This window comes from Chelonia mydas, chromosome 1 (genome assembly GCF_015237465.2).
Source record: "Chelonia mydas isolate rCheMyd1 chromosome 1, rCheMyd1.pri.v2, whole genome shotgun sequence".
In the NCBI taxonomy this organism is placed as follows: domain Eukaryota; kingdom Metazoa; phylum Chordata; order Testudines; family Cheloniidae; genus Chelonia; species Chelonia mydas.
The window spans coordinates 336,860,189-336,878,727 of record NC_057849.1 but is presented as its reverse complement, the minus strand read 5'-3'; the positions used below and the strand labels follow the sequence as shown (position 1 = coordinate 336,878,727).

Sequence of the window (18,539 nt, the reverse complement as noted above, 5' to 3'; positions counted from 1 at the left end):
CACAGGAAACATCTAGGACCACCTAGGCCAAGAACTCACCAACATTCGAAAAGGGATTTAGATGGGTATGAAGAATATCCAGAGTTATCATAAAGACAACTTCTGGAAGAGATATTCAAGCTTGTGCTTCAGGGCTTAAGCCAAATGTTGATTATCAGAGACCAGAATGAGACATAGGTAGGGGAGGCAAATTATTTCACATCTGCCTATTGCGGGTCTCTGCACCTTCTTCTGAAGCATCTAGTGCTGGCCACTCAGAGACAGGATACTGGACTAGAGGGACTATGGGTCTGATCCAGTCTGGTAACTCCTTTGTTCTCAGAACCAAATTTCCAGAGCAAACCCTCAATCTGCATGTACAGATTCGATAACTGCATCCATTTACTCACAGAGTTCCCCAATTTGACTGTGAGCTTGTCTGCAAGAACAATTAGTTCATGGCAAACTGGGGTGTGAATCTACAGTTTGTTAGTACACTTTGATCTAGTCCTCTTTGAAATAGGACTAGATCAAAGCCCATTAACAGTCTGTTAATGTGCGTCAGCTGACAGTTAGTCCACAGAGGGCTACTGTGGAGTAGATTCACACCCCACTTGCCACAAACTAAAACATTCGTGTAGATAAGCCCTTAGTTCAGTACAGAGGGCCACATATTCAGCAGCTGGAAATGGACGTAGCTCCACTCACTTGAACACAGGTTGACTTCATGTCAAAGTGTTGAGTTCTGCTGATGTACACCAGATAAGGATCTGGCCAAGAGTTGTAATGGCTAATCTATAGCACACAGCTCTGAGAATACGGCCCTTGCCAATTTTTCAGCCTTTTGAGAATAAGCATGTATCTGTCAATGTTAATTACCACCAAGATCTATCCTAGTGTATTACTAAGGTTTGGTTTTTCCGGAGTGATATAATAAGTTTGAAGATTTTTTATTTTATGTGTACTTTATTATAGGTGGGGCTGGCAGTACTGCCGATTATTAAGGTTGCCTGACACTTCCATTAGAAGACCCTGTTTTCCGTTGTTTATAACTTTGCCAGACTTTAACTGCTTGGGCTGAAATTTTCCATGCTGGGTGTTTGCATCATGCTGAATATTTTGGAAAATTTCAGCCAAAAGGATTTGGTGTTTCCGAGAACAAGACTAGGGAAATGTCCATGTTAAAAATTTCTGCTGGTCTTATCTTTGACGAGCTCTAGCTTCTCAATGATTTGGTGCAGGTAGTTGAAATTTAGCAGGGGGTAGGCCTTTGTGGCAGGGATGTGCCTTTTGCCATCCCTGTAAAACTCTGCCCAAATTTAGCCAACTAATAAGTCTTTGAAAAGTCACAATGAGCACGTGCTCAGTAGACTTGTTAGAGAGTGGCAGATTAATTCCCCAAAGATTCCACCTGCACTGGGCATGCTCCAGCTGGAGTTGCAGGGGGCCTTGCAGGACACTCCCTGCAATTGCAGTTCCCAGCTGCTCCGGGCCAGGCCAGGTCTGTGTCTCTGCCCGGGAACCGGAATTGAAGCAGGGAAAATGTCTCTCCTGTTCTGTCAATGACATTCCTTCTCCCCACTCCCTGCCCCACTTGCCCCAGGCACCAGGGAAGAGGAAGCCAGACTGAATGCAGAGAGGACAAGAGCCAGACTTGGGATGGGAGTGGAGGAGATTGGGACTGAAAGCTGGAGTGGGAGAAGAGGGAAACTGGGGCTGGGAGCTGAGTGGAGGAGACTGGGGCTGGCTGGGCAAGGAGACTGGGAGCCAGGAAGGAAATTGGAGGGACTGGAAGCCAATGAGTGGGGGAGATAGTGAGATCAGACAAAGGGCAGGGAATAGGGTTGCCTAGGCAAGGAGACTGGAATTGGGAACCAGTAGGGCGGGAGAAAGCAGGTGAGGAAATCAGGAGAGAGATCTGGTGAGGAGCTGGGGGGAGAACTGGAACTGGCTGGGTAAACAGACTGGGATAAGGGGTTGGGGTGCTGAGATTGGGCTAGAAGCCCAGAGAGGGAGACTGGCACTGGGAGTCAGTGGGGATGGGGAACGTGGGTGACTGCGGGGGGGAGGGGCAGAGATGAGGAAGAGAAATAGAATGAGGAGTGGAGAGGAGAGAACTGGGACTGGCTGGGCAAGGAGACTGGGAGTAGGAGTGATGCTGGGGAGACTTGGACAGGGAATCCAGAGAGGTGTGCTCATGACTGGCTGGGCAAGGAGATTGAGACAGGGATGAGAGGCCTGTGGAGTGGAGACTGAGATTGGCTAGGTGAGGAAAATGGGACTGGGACAAGGAGCCAAGGGTGGGGAAGAGACAGGGCAGGGACTGGTTGGAAGACAGAGGGCAGATGGGATCTAGCTGGGAGGGAAACAGGAAGAAGAGTCTGTGCCCACTAGGGCACTCTCACCTCCACAGGATAACAACCTACTACTGCTTTCAGTTTCTCTGTTAGCTCAAGTGGCAGAGGTCTGTGGCACAGATCTAAAGATTCCAACCCTGCTGATGACTCATGTGGGTGTCAATATGGTGCCACATGATAGAATTCCTGGGGGGAGGGTTCCAGTTTGCTTTTTTAAAAAGCTAGGAAATTACCCACAAAAAACTATGTTAAAAGAACATTATCATGGCTGCAAAATCAAGCCCTCAAAATTTAGGAAATGCCAGAATTAAGGCTGCCTGAGCAACCTAAATTTTGCCCCCTCGTGCATTTGCATTATGATACAATCTTTAATTACACAACCACACGCTAGTTTTTCAGAAGGACCACTGACTCAGTCAGTGAGCAGGATGGACCTACTCTGGGCTGAATCAGGTTTGTGTAGCGAAGGCCTCTTGTCTGTGGGACCCCTGCTTCATCTGTTGCTGAAGTTAAAAGGTGCAGTGAAGAAGCAGGGGATTGCAGGAAGAGAAAGGATGATCTCATGATTCAGGCAACTGATTGCTGCCCTGGAGAATTGGATTCTATCCTTGTCTCTGCCACATACTTCCTATGTGATACTAGGCAGACTCTGAGGTCTGATTTGCAGAAGTGCCGAGCAGGTGCAGCTGAAGTCAACAGGAGCGAACAGATAAAATGCTAGTGTAACCCACACACCTCCTGGGTGTGGGGTTCTATCCCCTCTAGTGGCACCGAGACCACTTAGAGATTAATGAGTCTGCTACGGCCTTAACTAAGAAGCATGTGGTTTTTAGCTCATGCAGTGCAGAGGCTCATGCATTTAGCTCCCTAGGTCCCAGGTTTGATACCGACCACCGGGGTGTCTCGGTATTTCACTAGCCACTGCTGAGTACTCTGAAAAATCAAATGGTAGGTGTCTCAAATTGGGTACCCAAAATTAGTGGAATTTTGACCGTTGTTTTTTGGTGTCCATGTTTCCCCATCTGTAAAATAGGGATAATATCTACTCATTTCACAGGATTATTATGAAAATAAATCCACTAATGAAGCATTCAGATACTATAGCGATGCGCACCACAGAAAGACCATGAGGCAGTTAATCATTCTGTCTTCAGATCCGGCATGAACTGTGTTCAGTAAATAAGGGAAGAGGGCCACACATTGAACAACAAGTAAAATAGCTGCTCATTAAGTGAGCACCATCCATCCTGTGCACCAAACCAGGCAGTGATCCCATGGATGCGATCATGTTATTAAAGAATGTATCATAATCCATATGCACAAGGAGGGGGGGTGAATTAAGGTTGCCTGGGCAACCTTCATTCTGGCATTTCCTAACTTTTGGGTGCTTAACATTGAAACCTGACTTATTTTTATAACATAGGCTTGTGTGTGTAATTTTGATTTCAACACATAAAAGACACTGAATCAAAGAGTTCACACACCTATTTCTAAGTGTGCCCTTCGGGCCAGATCCTCAGCTGGTGTGAATGAATTCAGCTCTCTTCACATCAATGGCTACAGCTGTGTTCGCTTCAGCGGAGATTTACACCAGCTGAGGATCTGGTCGTTCATGATTTTGTGAGGCACTCATATACCATAGCAACAGGGATCCATATAAGGCCTTAGCTAGATAGACAGGCATGTGGGCAGAAAATTAAAATCACAATTTGCAACAATGCACACAACAGCAGCAGACCATTCACCCATCCCCCGCACAACCCTAACAACAAAACAGCCACACACCTAACAGAACAAAGAAGGATTCCCACTTTCAGTTCCCACAGAAGCCCCGGGACCCTATAAAACCTCCTCAGATTCCCAAACCCACACGCATCAGCCTTTCCCAAATGCCCATCCCAAGAGTCTTCTGCTCACGCAGGTACATTCCCTCCTGCCCCATCCCCATTGTTCCCTTTCCCCTCACCTTTTTTCCCATTTTGCTGACCCCCTTCCTAACTAACCCCCCCCCTCCAAACTAATTATGGAATTGACCTGACATTTTCCTCCATCACACTGTTCACTCTACTTATGTATTATACTCCTCTCCTCTACGATGTGTCTGTCTTGTCTATGTAGACTGTAAACTCTTTGGGGCAGGGACTGCCTGCTACTCCGTGTTTGTACAGCACCTAGTACAATGGGACCTCGATCTGGGTTGGTCCCTCTACATCACCATAATAAACATGATTATTAATAACTGTGATTAATCCAAGATAATATCGGGTTCCATCCTGCATCCCTTACACATGAGCCATGGGACAATGGCTTTCATCTTGACTAGGAAAAGTAGACACCTTTCGGTCAAGCTTAACCGATACATGCTAGCTGAGTCCAACCTAAACGCAACCTCTTTTCCTCATCAAGACATGAGTGTCATCATTAACGTCCCTGGAACTACTCACGTGACTAAAGGCTGCAGGATGAGGCCTTTATTTCATTAAGATTTTTTGCAAAAATGAAAAAATTTGTGGCACACAGGAGCTATTTCCATGCTTTCCTTATCACCTGGAATATTCAAAACCACACCAGCACCCAGACAGGCTTCCCGCTTCTAAAAGCAACTAATGGGCCAGGTTTACAAGACATCAGAGTGAGTTTGTTGAAATGCTTTTTATGCCAGCTAACAAGGAAACACCATCTATCATCACTCAGGTTCCTTTTGTTGTGATGCAGCGCCGGAGGCTAATTTATAAAGAATCAATGGCAAACCAGTTAGCTGGGAGTTTATTTTCCTAAGCATTTGGCCACGTCAATCCATTTCATAACGGCCTCTGATTGCTAAATAGCCCCAAGGGAAATGGTTACAATGTATCCACTTCGCTGCCAGGTCTCCTTGTGCTAGGTGGAAGATGTGTGATTAAAAAAAACCCCGTTTGTAATAAACATTCCATCAAAGAGCCGCACTTAGCTTGGTAACAAATGGACCAGCCTGGTGGGGGCAGGGATAGCTCAGTGGTTTGAGCATTGGCCTGCTAAAGCCAGGGTTGTGAGTTCAACCCTTGAGGGGGCCATTTAGGGATCTGGGACAAAAATGGGAGATTGGTCCTGCTTTGAGCAGGGGGTTGGACTAGATGACCTCCTGAGGTCCCTTCCAACCCTGATATTCTATGATTCTATGGTAGGGATGTCAGGCAGATGACAATGGAGAGACAGCAGCTCTCTGTAGAGAACTGTTTTATCAGGAGTCAAATAATAACAGACACGCGTTTGTACAATGAATGTTAAAAAAAAAGTTATTAGAACTGATTTAATCTTTGGAGGCCAGTCTCGCGGTGGCTGGCATTGTGAGCACAGCTCTAGTGCCTAATGAAAAGAAAAAAAAAAGAAGGCAGATAAAAAGAAAGAAAGAAACGGAAAGGAAATGTGACAATCATCACCAGGATCATTTATTTGCATGTTATCATATCCCTGACTCCCACTCTCCATCAGTTCCTGTGTTTTAGATTATAAATTCTGCCAGGCAGGGTGTTCCTTTCATACAGGATAGTACAATGCAGGACAATATGGGGACTCTCAACCTGAGGTGAGACCTGATCCAAAGCTCACTGATGTCAATGGGTGTCTTTCCAGTGCCTTTAATAGGGTTTGGATCTGGCTTTGGGGCCTCTGAGCTCTACCATAATAAGAAAGAAAGAAGGATCACCTATAACGATTCTAATATACACATCAGATGACCTTTAAATACAGTCACGCCGCAGATATATAAGAAAAGCCACGCTGTAGAAAGGGTGATGTAAGGTTCCCGACCCTGATCACTCCATCGGCAGCACAATGCCGCTGTGCAAGCCCAGTTTAACAAGATGGAAGATGCACTGCAAACTCGGGAAAAACACGCAATGTACGTGAGACAGCAGCCGCACCATGCTGCTCCTAGGCTCGCTGTCATACAGCCGGCAACGCCCCGTCTCCAGTACACATCATGCCGGTAGCGGGGACAAAGCAAGACAGAGAACACAAGAAAGTAGGTGTGGCCAAAGGGACACTGACCGCAATGTATGCTCCTCATTAAAACGCTTGTGCTGTGACCCAGTTCTGTGCATCACAGCAGTTCCATGGTGGAGGGGACTGCAAGAGAGGCTGCCCAGGGAAATCCAGGCCCACCGTGCCCTTTGATCTACAACGATTCTCTCCCAGAGTAGCATAGCAGGGGAATGACAGGTGGGGGAATAGCTTGTGCGTCTTCTGCCACACAAATCGACAGCCCTAAGCACCACACATAGATGAAGCTGCTGCCCAAAGAAGATTCTACCCCTTCGTTTCCTCTCAGATCCCAGGCCCAAAGCCCATTGACTCAGGCCGAGCATGAGAGCAGGCAGCAATTGACTCTATGGCTAGAAAATGAGGAGTGAGCCTGGCAAAACTGCACCGACATCAAGCATTTCGGGCCGATGAATGACTGCTCATAAAGTGACCACAAGGAATCAGCTGCCCACCTGGTTCAAACACTGTATTATTTTGTACCGTTTCAAAGGAATTTGGGGCCCGAATTGCTAATGGGCTCCATGCTCTGATCAAGAAGGCAATCATTTTCTCACACGGACACCAGGCAAGAAGCGCGCTGAACGCTGAAAAGACAGAAGGTTAATGCTTTGCTTAATGAGCGGTGTACTCCTATACATTAAGATTCATAGATGCACAGCTCCATTCCTAAGAACAGCCCAGCTAGGCATGGTTTCCAAAGCTTTTATGAGCCTGCAGTGTCATGATGTACAGCACACTCACACACAACTCCTGCTGTATTAGGGAAACTCAAACACTCCCAATGATGGAGCTTCCACCTGGCTCAATCAATGTCCTACTTACCTATACCTCGATGACTTCACTTAGCATCATCAAGGATCTACAACCTATCCTGAAGGACAATCCCCCACTCTCACAGGTCTTGGGAGACAGGCCAGTCCTCACTTACAGACAGCCCCCAAACCTGAAGCAAATACTCACCGGCAACCACACACCACACAACAAACACACTAACCCAGGAACCTATCCTTGCAACAAAGCCCGTTGCCAACTCTGTCCACGTATCTATTCAAGGGACACCATTATAGAACCTATTCACATCAGCCACACTATCAGAGGCTTGTTCACCTGCGCATCTACCAATGAGATATATGCCATCATGTGCCAGCAATGCCCCTCTGCCATGTACATTGGCCAAACTGGACAGTCTCTACGCAAAAGAATAAATGGACACAAATCAGACATCAAGAATTATAACATTCAAAAACCAGTCGGAGAACACTTCAACCTCCCTGGACACTCAATTACAGACCTAAAAGTCACAATTATTCAACAAAAAAACTTCAAAAACAGACTCCAACGAGAAACTGCAGACCTGGAATTAATTTGCAAACTGGACAGCATTAAATTAGGCTTGAATAAAGACTGGGAGTGGATGAGTCATTACACAAACTAAAAACTATTTCCTCATGCTAATTTTCCGCCTACTGTTACTTACACCTTCTAGTCAACTGTTTGAAATGGGCCATCCTGATTATCACTACAAAAGTTTTTTTTCTCCTGCTGATAATAGCCCATCTTAATTAATTAGTCTCGTTAGAGTTGGTAGGCAACACCCATTTTTTCATGTTCTCTGTATATATATATCTATATCTTCCTACTGTATTTTCCACCGCATGCATCCGATGAAGTGGGCTTTAGCCCATGAAAGCTTATGCTCAAATAAATGTGTTAGCCTAAGGTGCCACAAGTACTCCTCATTCTTTCTGTGTTAAAAACAAAACCCAGAAACAAGAGAAACACTCCAATGAGCAAATCAGCCTCTTGAAGTCAATGGGAGTCTTTCCATAGACCTCAACGGGCTTGTACAGTATTATTAATTTTTTAAATCATGGTAGCACCTACAGTTCTCAACAAAGATCAGGGCCCATCGTGCTGGGTGCTGTACAAACATAGTAAGAGACCTGAAGAGCATGCAATCTAAATAAGCAAGACAAAGAAAGTATTATTACTCCCATTTTACAGATGGGGAAACTGAGGCACGGAGAGATTAAGTGAGTTACTTAGGCTCACACAGGAAGCCTGTGGCAGAGCTCCCGTCTCCCAGCCCAGTGGTTTAACTACAAGAACACACTTTCTCCCAGGATCAGGCCCTTAGTTCAGAGCAGTAAGTGGGTTTGTTCAAGCTTCGATCAACACCATCACAAAGGGAGAATAGATCTTACGTTTCTAAAGCAAAAGTGAGGAGCTGCCTCTGCTCCACATTGCTTCTGATAATCTGCCCAGTCAAAGTCCTGGCCAGAGTAACCTGTAGGAGAAGAAAACAGGGAAATATGGTAAGTCATTATTCCATATGGAGGAGAGAAAGAAACAAATATTTCAATGCAGCAATAATTTGCACTTCCATACCGCCTCCTCCCATCTAAGGCTCTCGATGCACTTTACAGACACTAATGAGTTAACTGCCACATGCCGTTGGGAGGCAGGTAATGATTATCATCCCAATTTAAATATGGGGAAACTGAGGCCTACCCAGTTTAAGATTACACAGTGAGTGAATGGCAGTGCTAGGAACAGAGACCAGACCTCCTAGCTCTGAGACATACACTTAACCCACAAGATCATCCTTCCTGCTTCCCTGTAAATACTTAGGGACTGAAATATTGTATGTATGGCATGGGTCCAGCACTCAAAGGAGAATAAATGTTGTCACGCTGCTCTGTTTAATGCTAGTTTTATTTGCTATATTCTATGTGTCGTCCAAAATTATTATTCTTTGTAGTGGGAGTACTCAGAGGCCCTCGTCAGGGATTGTGGCCCCACTGCGCAAAGTGCTGTGCACTCACATATAACAAAAAGATGGCACCTGGATCAATGAATTTACAAAGTTTTTAGTTACAACTCTCTATACACACCCAGTGTTGCTGGAACACAGCTTCCTCTAGGGTGTAGGGCAGCTGCTCAGTGGCACACAGCAGTCTACTGTGGGAGAGGAAATCCTTGCCACGAACAGCAGGGCAAACCCTCTGATCTTAATGAAAAGCACCATGGGATCTTTAATTCTACTCTATTCCAGTTCTAGATATCTTAGGTATTTATATGGCCTCCATCGCCACAATATCTGAGCACCGCACACTCGTTAATGTACTGATCCTCACAACGCCCCTGTGACGTGTTAGCCCTGTTGTACAGATGGAAAACGGAGGCACACAGAAGTTATGTGACTTGCCCAAGGGCACTCAGGAAGTATAGGTGGAGCAGAGAAATGAACCCAGGGCTCTCAAGGCCTAGGTAGTGCCCCAACTTCTGGACCCATCCTTCCTCTCTAAAGGGCCTATTCAGAATGGAGGTCACCTTCATTTATAGGGCCTTGTCTGAAATAGCTCCAGCCCTGAGACTGTATGGAGCTCCATGTATCTCTCTTGCATGGATGTCTTGCACAACTTGTCTCTTTAGACTGTAAGCTCCTTACGACAGGGCCTGGCTCTGTGTTTCTACAGTGACTAAGAAAATAGGATTCTTATCTCCACTGAGGGCCTCCAGGTGTTACTGTGATAATAATTGTAGACTCATCATCACTGGAAAGTTTCAAGGATGGTGTAAAGCACAATTTCTCAGACAGGTCTTCCTCTATGTGACCACAGTTTGGGCCCAATCTTACGAGGTTCCAAACACCCTCTAACTTCCACTGTCACACGTGGGAAATGAGGACACTCAAGAACGTACAGGACTGAACCCTTTGTACCAATGAAAGTTTTTTCTGTATTTTTTTTCCTCCTGCAAATGAACTGCAGGTGCAAAAATTGTGGGTGCGAATTAAGTCTGTAAAAAAGGAAGGGCAAGGTTTTGAACACGTATCGCTAAGAATCCTCTCGAGAGGCCAGAATTTAGATGAGATGAGATGATCCAGAAGAGGTCCCTTCTAATGATGGTGTACACAACAAATAAAATAGTACAGCACAGACGGTCACAACAGGGTTAGCCTCTATGTGCTACAAAAATCAAAATGTTAAAGTCATATTAATAATTATATAACAATTATGTAATACCAATACCTGACCAAAAAGCACGAAATGGAAATTCATGAGGAAACAATCAGAGTTTAGTCAAAAAATGGATAGTGTTTTTCATGGAAAATTTTAATTTTCTCTGAAATTTTATGTGAAACAGTTTTGGCTTTTTGACACAACATTGAGGCCAAAAAATGCTCAGATTTCAGAGATGAAAATATTTTTGTTTCCCGCTCCTTTCAATCCCCTTTTCCCCAGTTTTTCATGCTTTCTTGGTTTTTCATGGAAAATGAGGAAAAAATACAGTGAAACAAAACAATTTTCTGCAAACACGTCATTGAGGACGAAAGGCTGTTTTTCATCAAACCACATTTTCGGCTGAAAAATCTCAACCAGCTCCAAGAAAAAAAAAAAGCTTTATAGCCAAGTAAGTCTTCTGCGTGACACAATGGAATGGAAAACAAAACAAAGGGCATACGTAACTTTTTGCGTTAATGAGCGCATCCTACAGACCTACCACTCTCTAGCATTGCTACTAAGGCTCTGCTAAAATGTACCACGACTGTTGAACGTTAGCCCTGAAGCAACAATTTTACCAAGGCTGAGGAACAGTAATAAACAATATGTGAAGACAGTTCTTTTGGACACCAGCTGTCCGACTACTTTGCTGTCAGAAGACATAACAAGCTGGATACATTCTAAAGGTTCCCCCATCTCCAATTAAAACCCAGCAGACAGTTTTTGGATCTTTTGTTGTGAGCTACATGAAAGCTTTGCAGTGAAGATGGGAAAGGCATGGGGCAGTGGATTCACCGGTAGGCTATCCAGTTGTCACTCCACAATCATTTTACGGCCTGATCCTGCACCATTGAAATCAGTGGAAATTTTACTACTGACTTCAACAGTGACAGGATTAAGAGAAGAGCTACAAATGAGTATGCCGCAACTCACGAATATTAAGATTCAGAGGCAGAAGGGTGATGACTCCAAGAGCTGGCACTCACTAATTCTGCCTGCAAAACACGTTTGGACCTAGCATCTTTTGATCCACGTTGCAGACCTCACCTGCGTGAGCTAAATGAGTAGCTCCATTAGCAGGTTGCATTAGTAAACCGTTATCCTCTTGTGGCTCAATGTACATTGACTCACTTTGCTAATGCGTTTGACATGCTGCCCACAAAACTGGGGGACAAAGAATGTGCTATTATCTTGTCTGCACAACACTGGAAGAGCCTAGTGGCTTACTCAGAAGTGAATATAACAATACAAATGTACTGAGCGTTCCTTTAGTAAACCTTACAAATAGTAGCTCTACTGAAATGTTTCCCCCTCTCTTAATAGCTCATAAAAAGAAACAATGGCTGTTACTCTAAAGGGAAGTGGTCTATAAATCCAGTCCTAATAAATATAAACTGCCTGTTCAATGTTTATACAGAGGTAGGAACTGGCTATTCATTTTTGGCACGATATATAAAAATACTGCTCTATTTCTAGCAACACATATTTACAACTCCAGCACATGACTCATCGACTGTACATTTTCTCGGTCGACCTCTGCTTTACAAAAGATGCGGTGGTGTGCATGTAAAAGAGGGACGGATATTCTACATATAAAAAGCGCGGTGATCCTGAATAATCAGACAGGCCACACTGTGCCTGGTGGAACAAACTATTATTGTCTCCTTTAAAACGCTGGTCCTAAGCAATGAAAGTAAGATAACATTATAATCATGGAACCTTATCTTCACTGAAAGTTATCCAGAGAATAGAGCCTAAATATATAAGAACAAAGACTCCTTGTACAAAGAAGAAATTCTCAGCAGTGGCTTTGCTTTCTCATCTCCTCCTGCATATCAATTTGTGGACTTTTCCTACAGATGGGCATTTTGCTAGCAAGTCTCTTCAGTGTCTTTTCTACATGGAAAAGCTCCTGGCCAGAAACTTCTTGACACAGGATCATATGAAAGCAGCTCAGGCTCTCTGCTAAAATGGATACTTGTACTTTACATGGCAGGTAGGAATCTAGTGAGAAATGATATTATTCCCTCCTCTTTATTGATGTGGTATATTTAAGGCTGAGAGTTTGTCACGGAAGTCACGGGTTCTGTGACTTTCCGTGACCTCTGTGACTTCTACAGCAGCCGGTGCAGCTGGCTCAGGCAGCCCCTGGGCCCAGTCTCAGGCCACCCCCCACCCCCGCAGCAGCAGGAAGAGTTTGGGTGTGGGTGGGGGGCTCAGGCCTGGGGGCTGGGGTGCAGGAGGGGTTGAAGGCTCTGGGTGGCGCTTACCTTGGGGGGGCTCCCCCGGAAACAGCAACATGTCCCTCCCTCAGCTCCTAGCTCCGCGTGCTGCCTCCACCCGCAGGCACCGCCCCTGCAGCTCCCATTGGCCACGGTTCCCGGCCAATGGTTGCTGCGGAGCTGGCAGCAGGTGGAGCTAGGAGCTTAGGGAGGGACATGTTGCTGCTTCCGAGAAGCCAGGTAGGGAGCCTGCCAGCCCTGCCAATTCCATTACCCCAGCACCAGCGGGGGTCCCCGGCTGCTCCCACCCAAGCATCCTCAGCGCCCCTCAGACCACCCCCCCCAGCACTTGCGGTGCCCCCTCTGTGCACCCACCCTGTGAACCCGGGGCCGCCTCCCCCCCAGCACCCGGGCCCCCCCCCAGGGCCTCCCCCCAAGAACCCATGGGCCCCCCAGCACCCAGGGCACCCCCTGGGCCGCCCCCCCCCCAGCACCCATAGGCCCCCCCCCAAGCACCGCGGCACTCCCAAGATTTAGTCAGGGGTATAGTACAAGTCACGGACAGGTCACAGGCTGTGAATTTTTGTTTACTGCCCGTGACCTGTCCATGACTTTTACTAAAAATACCTGTGACTAAAACTTCGCCTTCGATATATTTCATCAGGTGCCTGTTCACACCATTGTTGTGTTTTGGAAACAACTAATTTCTGTAGCTCTCCACCCCTTTATATTTGTCCTATTTGTTTCTCTAATGTTCAAGGCTGATACTGTCCTGTTCAGAAAGGGCTAGAGAGACATGGACTCACGTAAGTTCCTCCAGTACTCTTTGCCAGTTTGGTTACATTTTTATTTCCCATATTTTTAAACCAGGGATTTAGAATTGCTCAGACCTCTGATTGCATTAGAGTGACAGACACAGCGCTTGTCAGATGAAAAGGCTTTCAACACCCAGAGTGTTAAGATGTATTTTGGGCACAGAGCCATCAAACACACCAGAAGTAATATGTTTAATATACTCTGTATGGATATCTCCCATCTTCCTCATGTCATTTCTTACACATCCCCTTCAGGATCCTTGATTCAACAGCCGCACCTAGCAGACGGGAGATTTTCGGTGTGCTAATTTAGCATGGTTTCCATGCATGTCTATTACTGGGCTTTGATAAGAGGATTTGCAATGATTCCTCAAGAACCTTCGGGAACCCAGATCACTGGAGGTGGTACTATACGTCTATTTTCTCTTTAAACATTTCTGGCCCAGGTACAGAAACAAGTGCAGTAGTCACCAGAAGTGCAGCTGTGGTGCTGGCATGCCAAAAAAATCTGGCATCAAATGCAGAAGTCAAGGCAACCTGAATCATAAAATTCTGTATCACAAGGCCTTTGTATCACCTTGAATTGAAAGCGCGTGGTATGGAACTTATGAAGCAATGGCCACTGTAGAGAGAAACGTGTGGTCTATCGTCTTAGTTAATTAACAGGCCTGTATGAGATGGATTCTGAATAGGTAGGTTACTTGGTCAAGAATGGGGTGGCTGTGGGCAAATGCCAAGATTTATGAGCAGTGAAGCTGATAACTGTGGTGCAGTGGAATCAGGGGACCTGGGTTCTGGGACTGCCAGTGACCTAATATGAGTCCCTGGGCAAGTTACTTCACTGTTCTGTGCCTCAGTTTGCCTTATCTAATTAGACCATAGGCTCCTTGGGGGAAGGCTTGGCAACGTGTCTGTTCAGTGCTTATGATGCTGGGGTCCTGTAATACAAATGGAAAACTGGAGACAAGGGTTTTGGCTCAGGCCCTATATGAAAGGGGATTAACTCGACCATTCTTTGAGGAAATAGTTTTCCTAACAAACATTTGCGAACACTTAAGCACGCACCTTGGTGTCAAGCAGTATTGAAATCAGTGCCAAGAGGCCACACTCGTTCCCCCTAGAGCTAGCAGAACAGAAGAGGATACATTTTGTCTGCAGATGTGAGTATACAGCTGCCACTGACTTCGGCATGGGCTTCAGATTAAGCATATGCTGAAGGGTTTTTGTTGGATCTGTGCCCAGTACCTTGTATGGGTAAACCCACTAGAAGCAGAGTTTTAACCCCCTAACCCTGTTAGTGTGACAATGGAACAGCAGCTTACAGGCTAGCATGCAGCAGCCTTTTATTTCAAATTTAAATAAACCTCACACCCACCAGATGTTATGGTGAAAAAAAATTACAATTTTGTCTCAAGTGGTTTTTTGCTGCCACCAGAATATCAATTTTAGCAAAAAAAAAAAAAAAAAAAAAATTGCAGCATTATGGCTGATCTTGCACTGAAGTAGATGGACTTTGGAGTTTCAAAAATTACCCCCTTTCCAAGGTTTTCTAAAACTGGAACCATTTATCAGAATTGAACCAAAATGAAAAAGCTCCAATTTAAAGTTCTCAGATTTTGTTGCAAGTGTTTCTTTTGGCTTCCAATCCTAATTCTCCCACCAATGTAATGTGTGTTCTTGGGCAGATAACTTCTTTGTGCCGCAGTACCCCCACCCCCCGGACCTGCAGAATGGCCCCTTGTATATCCATGGACCGCTCATTATCAATCTCCCTTAGCTACTTGCCATATTATCTGAGCACCTCACAATGTTAAATGTATCTTCACTACACCCGAGTTAGGCAGGGCAATGCTATTAGCCCCATTTTACAGATGGGGAATTAACGCACAGAGATGCTAAATGACCTGCCCAAGTCCAAACGGGAAATATGTGAGAGAGGCAAGATTTGAACCCCCTAACCACTGGACTATCCTTCCTTTCTGGATACAGTAATGAGGGGAGCATAATATGGCTTTCAATGCTCATACAGCACCGTGAAGGTGTTGAGTATTATAAAGATCCATGTTACAAGAATTCATTATATTCTGTGTTGTTTTAGCTGTGTCGGTCCCAGGACATTAGGCTTTTTAATCAACTTCAGTACAGCACTTAACGCACGTCAATAAATAAAACCATTTATAGGACCAGCTCATCAGCTCCTCCAATTTACTCCAGCTGTGGATTTGGCCCATTTCATTTATTGTAATTTTTTCCAGACAATTAGCACTTCTATCTTCCAATATAAATTGGAACGTGATTTTTAAAGGCATCAAGAGAGCCGGTTTGTCTTTTGGTAGGGGTAAAACAACATCAAAATACCGACCATCAAAATGCATAATACAGACCCTTAGGAGGTGTGAGATTGACTCCGTTTTTAAGGCACCATTGTACTGGTAAGATCCCTAAGGAATCAGCATGGCAGAGCATTGAGATTTTGCTGGGTTCGGGTCTCAGATCATCAATGGTCACTTGTAAATAATGATTGTTAAAAACCTGAAGGGAAGAAAACAGGCCACTGTTAATTTACGGTAAAGCACACCACATTGGGGTAAAACAACATGTTTGGTTGTCAGCATAATTCTCCATAGCTTGATGTGCAGGTATCAGCCAGGAGGGTTCATTTATCAGCATAGACAGTCGAAATAGGCTCCTGAAACTCCGTTGCAAGAGATGGAACTAGGAGTTGTATTGATCATGTCTGCAGTGTGGGTGAAACTCATCTGTAGGCAGAGAGTCAGCAAAGATTATGCACCACTGTCTCTCCCACTCAAAAGAGGGTGAAAGCAGGATTTAAAGGGCTCTGGACTTCGTGCTGTCCTTTGGAACAGGGTTGAGTTCCACGCGTTGTGTCACATCATAGTTACCAAGGGACACACTCAGCTTGAGCTGACATGTCTGGGACCTCACATGTGGGCAGAACCTGGCCTGAAGTGTGTTATCTGAAGCCTTGTGGCAATGACTTTTACCAGACCAGTTAAGAGGGATGATAACATACTTGCTAATGTTTCTGCACCATCTAAGAGTATGGGGCTGCTCACCAATTGAATTTGCTAGAAACAAATCCTGGCTCATCCTGGGCTGGAGGTTGGAAGAGGCAAGGAGTCTCTTTCCCCTTCATGCGTGCCTGGGGCTTGATCCTGCATCCGCCGAAATCAATGGCACTGACTTAAAGGTGCAGGATTGGGCCCTGCCGCACACTGCCACTCGCTCTGCCTACGCAAAAGGAGTGAACTGGCTAAGGCAGTAGGAAGGAGGTGTGTCCAGCATGGTTGTGGGCGGGGCTTTTATATCGGTAGGAGAGAGAGGGTAGAACACTCATAAAGAAAGTGTAGTGAGTTCCCAAGCCAGCTCCTCTCAGCTATTTACGCTGCACAGCTCACGTGCAGACAGGCAAGGTTTAGCGCTTCTTTAATTACCAGGCGGTGGTGGCCTTGTTGCCTGCTAGAAGGGCCATCAGCTAGATAGTGCAGACAGATGCTCAGCGGGCATGCCAGCTGTTTCTGGCATTGCACGGGTAGTGCAAATATTCTTAGCTACCAGCGTGGGCCTTGGAGAACCTCAATGGTGACACAACCTAACCAGAAAAGGCAACGCGGGTGTGAGGTGCCATTTTAACAGATCAGTCCCTGGTCAGTAAGTTGGCCTGAAAAGCACCTGTTCACTGCTGAGATACAAGGGACTGCAGAACGAATGGGCCTGTCTGTTGTTCTGGGACTCTACGCAAGCATGAGGATGTGCTCCTTTTTCCGGGGTCAGAGGCGAGTGGATAAGGAAAGACGTTTTAGCGTGATTTAGGGGTGCAAGCCCCTACACCTCCCACTCCCTTTCCCTACGGAATGTGTATGTGACCACCAACGCTGTACCAGCTTTATTGGGCAGGAGGGAGAAAACATCCATACTCCCTGTCCCTGCCCTATCCTGCCCCCTCGTCTGATGTGGTTGCCTTGATAGGCAGAATAGCTTCTGTATGGCCAGGGAAGGACAAAGTGAGATGATGTTGCATGGGCAGCCCAGTCCCCTCTTCCTTGTGTGGGGGGAGAGATCTGCACACAGGGTCCCCCCAACGTGTAGGTCTAAGGGAGATATCACCCCATGCCAACTAACACAATAAAAATACATAGATGATCCATTAGGCGAAAGTAAGGTGAAGTGCAAGGATTTTTTTTAATGCACTTTTATTAGTCTGACCTCCAGCTAATGAAATTCCACTGGACAGTCATTTAAACAGGATTATTAACCATGGGTGGTTATTAACCTATAAGTTTGGGGCCAGCATGGTATTTTCAGTCCCACTTGCAAGAGCTCACCTTAGTCACTGATGCAGGACAGATATTAGAGGGTTCCCTCATGTCCACCGCCTCCAGCTTCATCCCCACTGTGAAGAAGTGACTCCTCAAATCAGCATGATCCTATGCATATATATGGGAAACAAGCAAACCTGCATATCAGCGATACTGGCCACTGACTCAGCATTTATGAGAACCAAGTGCCCCAGCATTTTATTTTACAAGAGGTACATTTGCCTGAAGTAATGAATCTGCCTGTATTGCCTAATTCATATGTTGCTCTGTGGCTTTGATTGCTTTCTCCGGGTGGACAGTTTTCCTAACAAAAGAAAGAAACCAAGTATAAACTTTTAAGGCAGACCAGAATAGGCGAGAGAATGAAAGGATCCCATGTCTTTTTCATTACATACTAATGCTTGGATCCCATAGGATGGATATTCGAGGCCAAATCTTTCATTCCTTAAACAGCCACAGCTTCCACTGACGTCACCTGAAATTTCTCAGTGGATGTTGGCAGCTCGTGACCATGAGCAGCTAGATTCTCATTTTCACAAAGGTGCTTCTGTGCTGGCCTGGCAGCATAACAGGATCTTAAATGGGACAGAGATGGATAGAATGTCGCCTGTGCAGGGGTCCCCGCATCTGGTGTAAGGGATCTACGCCAGCCCTGTTCCTAGCCCCTCAGCCTGGGGAGCAGACTGGGCGTTGTAAGAGGGGAATGTGTCAGGGGTGTGGCCAGAGTGCACTGCCCTAGAGCTATTCTCCATTTCCCAAGGCCCATGGGGGAGACGTGAAGGAGAGCAGCCCGCAG

At 45.7% G+C, this 18,539-nt stretch overlaps 1 protein-coding gene across 5 annotated transcripts in view; it reads right to left on the bottom strand.

The window, feature by feature from the left end:
- The window catches only part of SFMBT2 (Scm like with four mbt domains 2), a 192,190-nt gene that overhangs the window by 52,338 nt on the left and 121,313 nt on the right, over window positions 1-18,539 (bottom strand). For all 5 annotated transcript variants that reach the window (XM_037889346.1, XM_043520689.1, XM_037889348.1 and 2 more), the window contains exons 8-10: window positions 17,750-17,851; window positions 15,788-15,935; window positions 8,564-8,646 (exon numbers count right to left, since the gene is read on the bottom strand). In XM_037889346.1, the coding sequence (XP_037745274.1) occupies window positions 8,564-8,646; window positions 15,788-15,935; window positions 17,750-17,851 (333 nt within the window). The remainder of the gene's footprint in view (window positions 1-8,563; window positions 8,647-15,787; window positions 15,936-17,749; window positions 17,852-18,539) is intronic.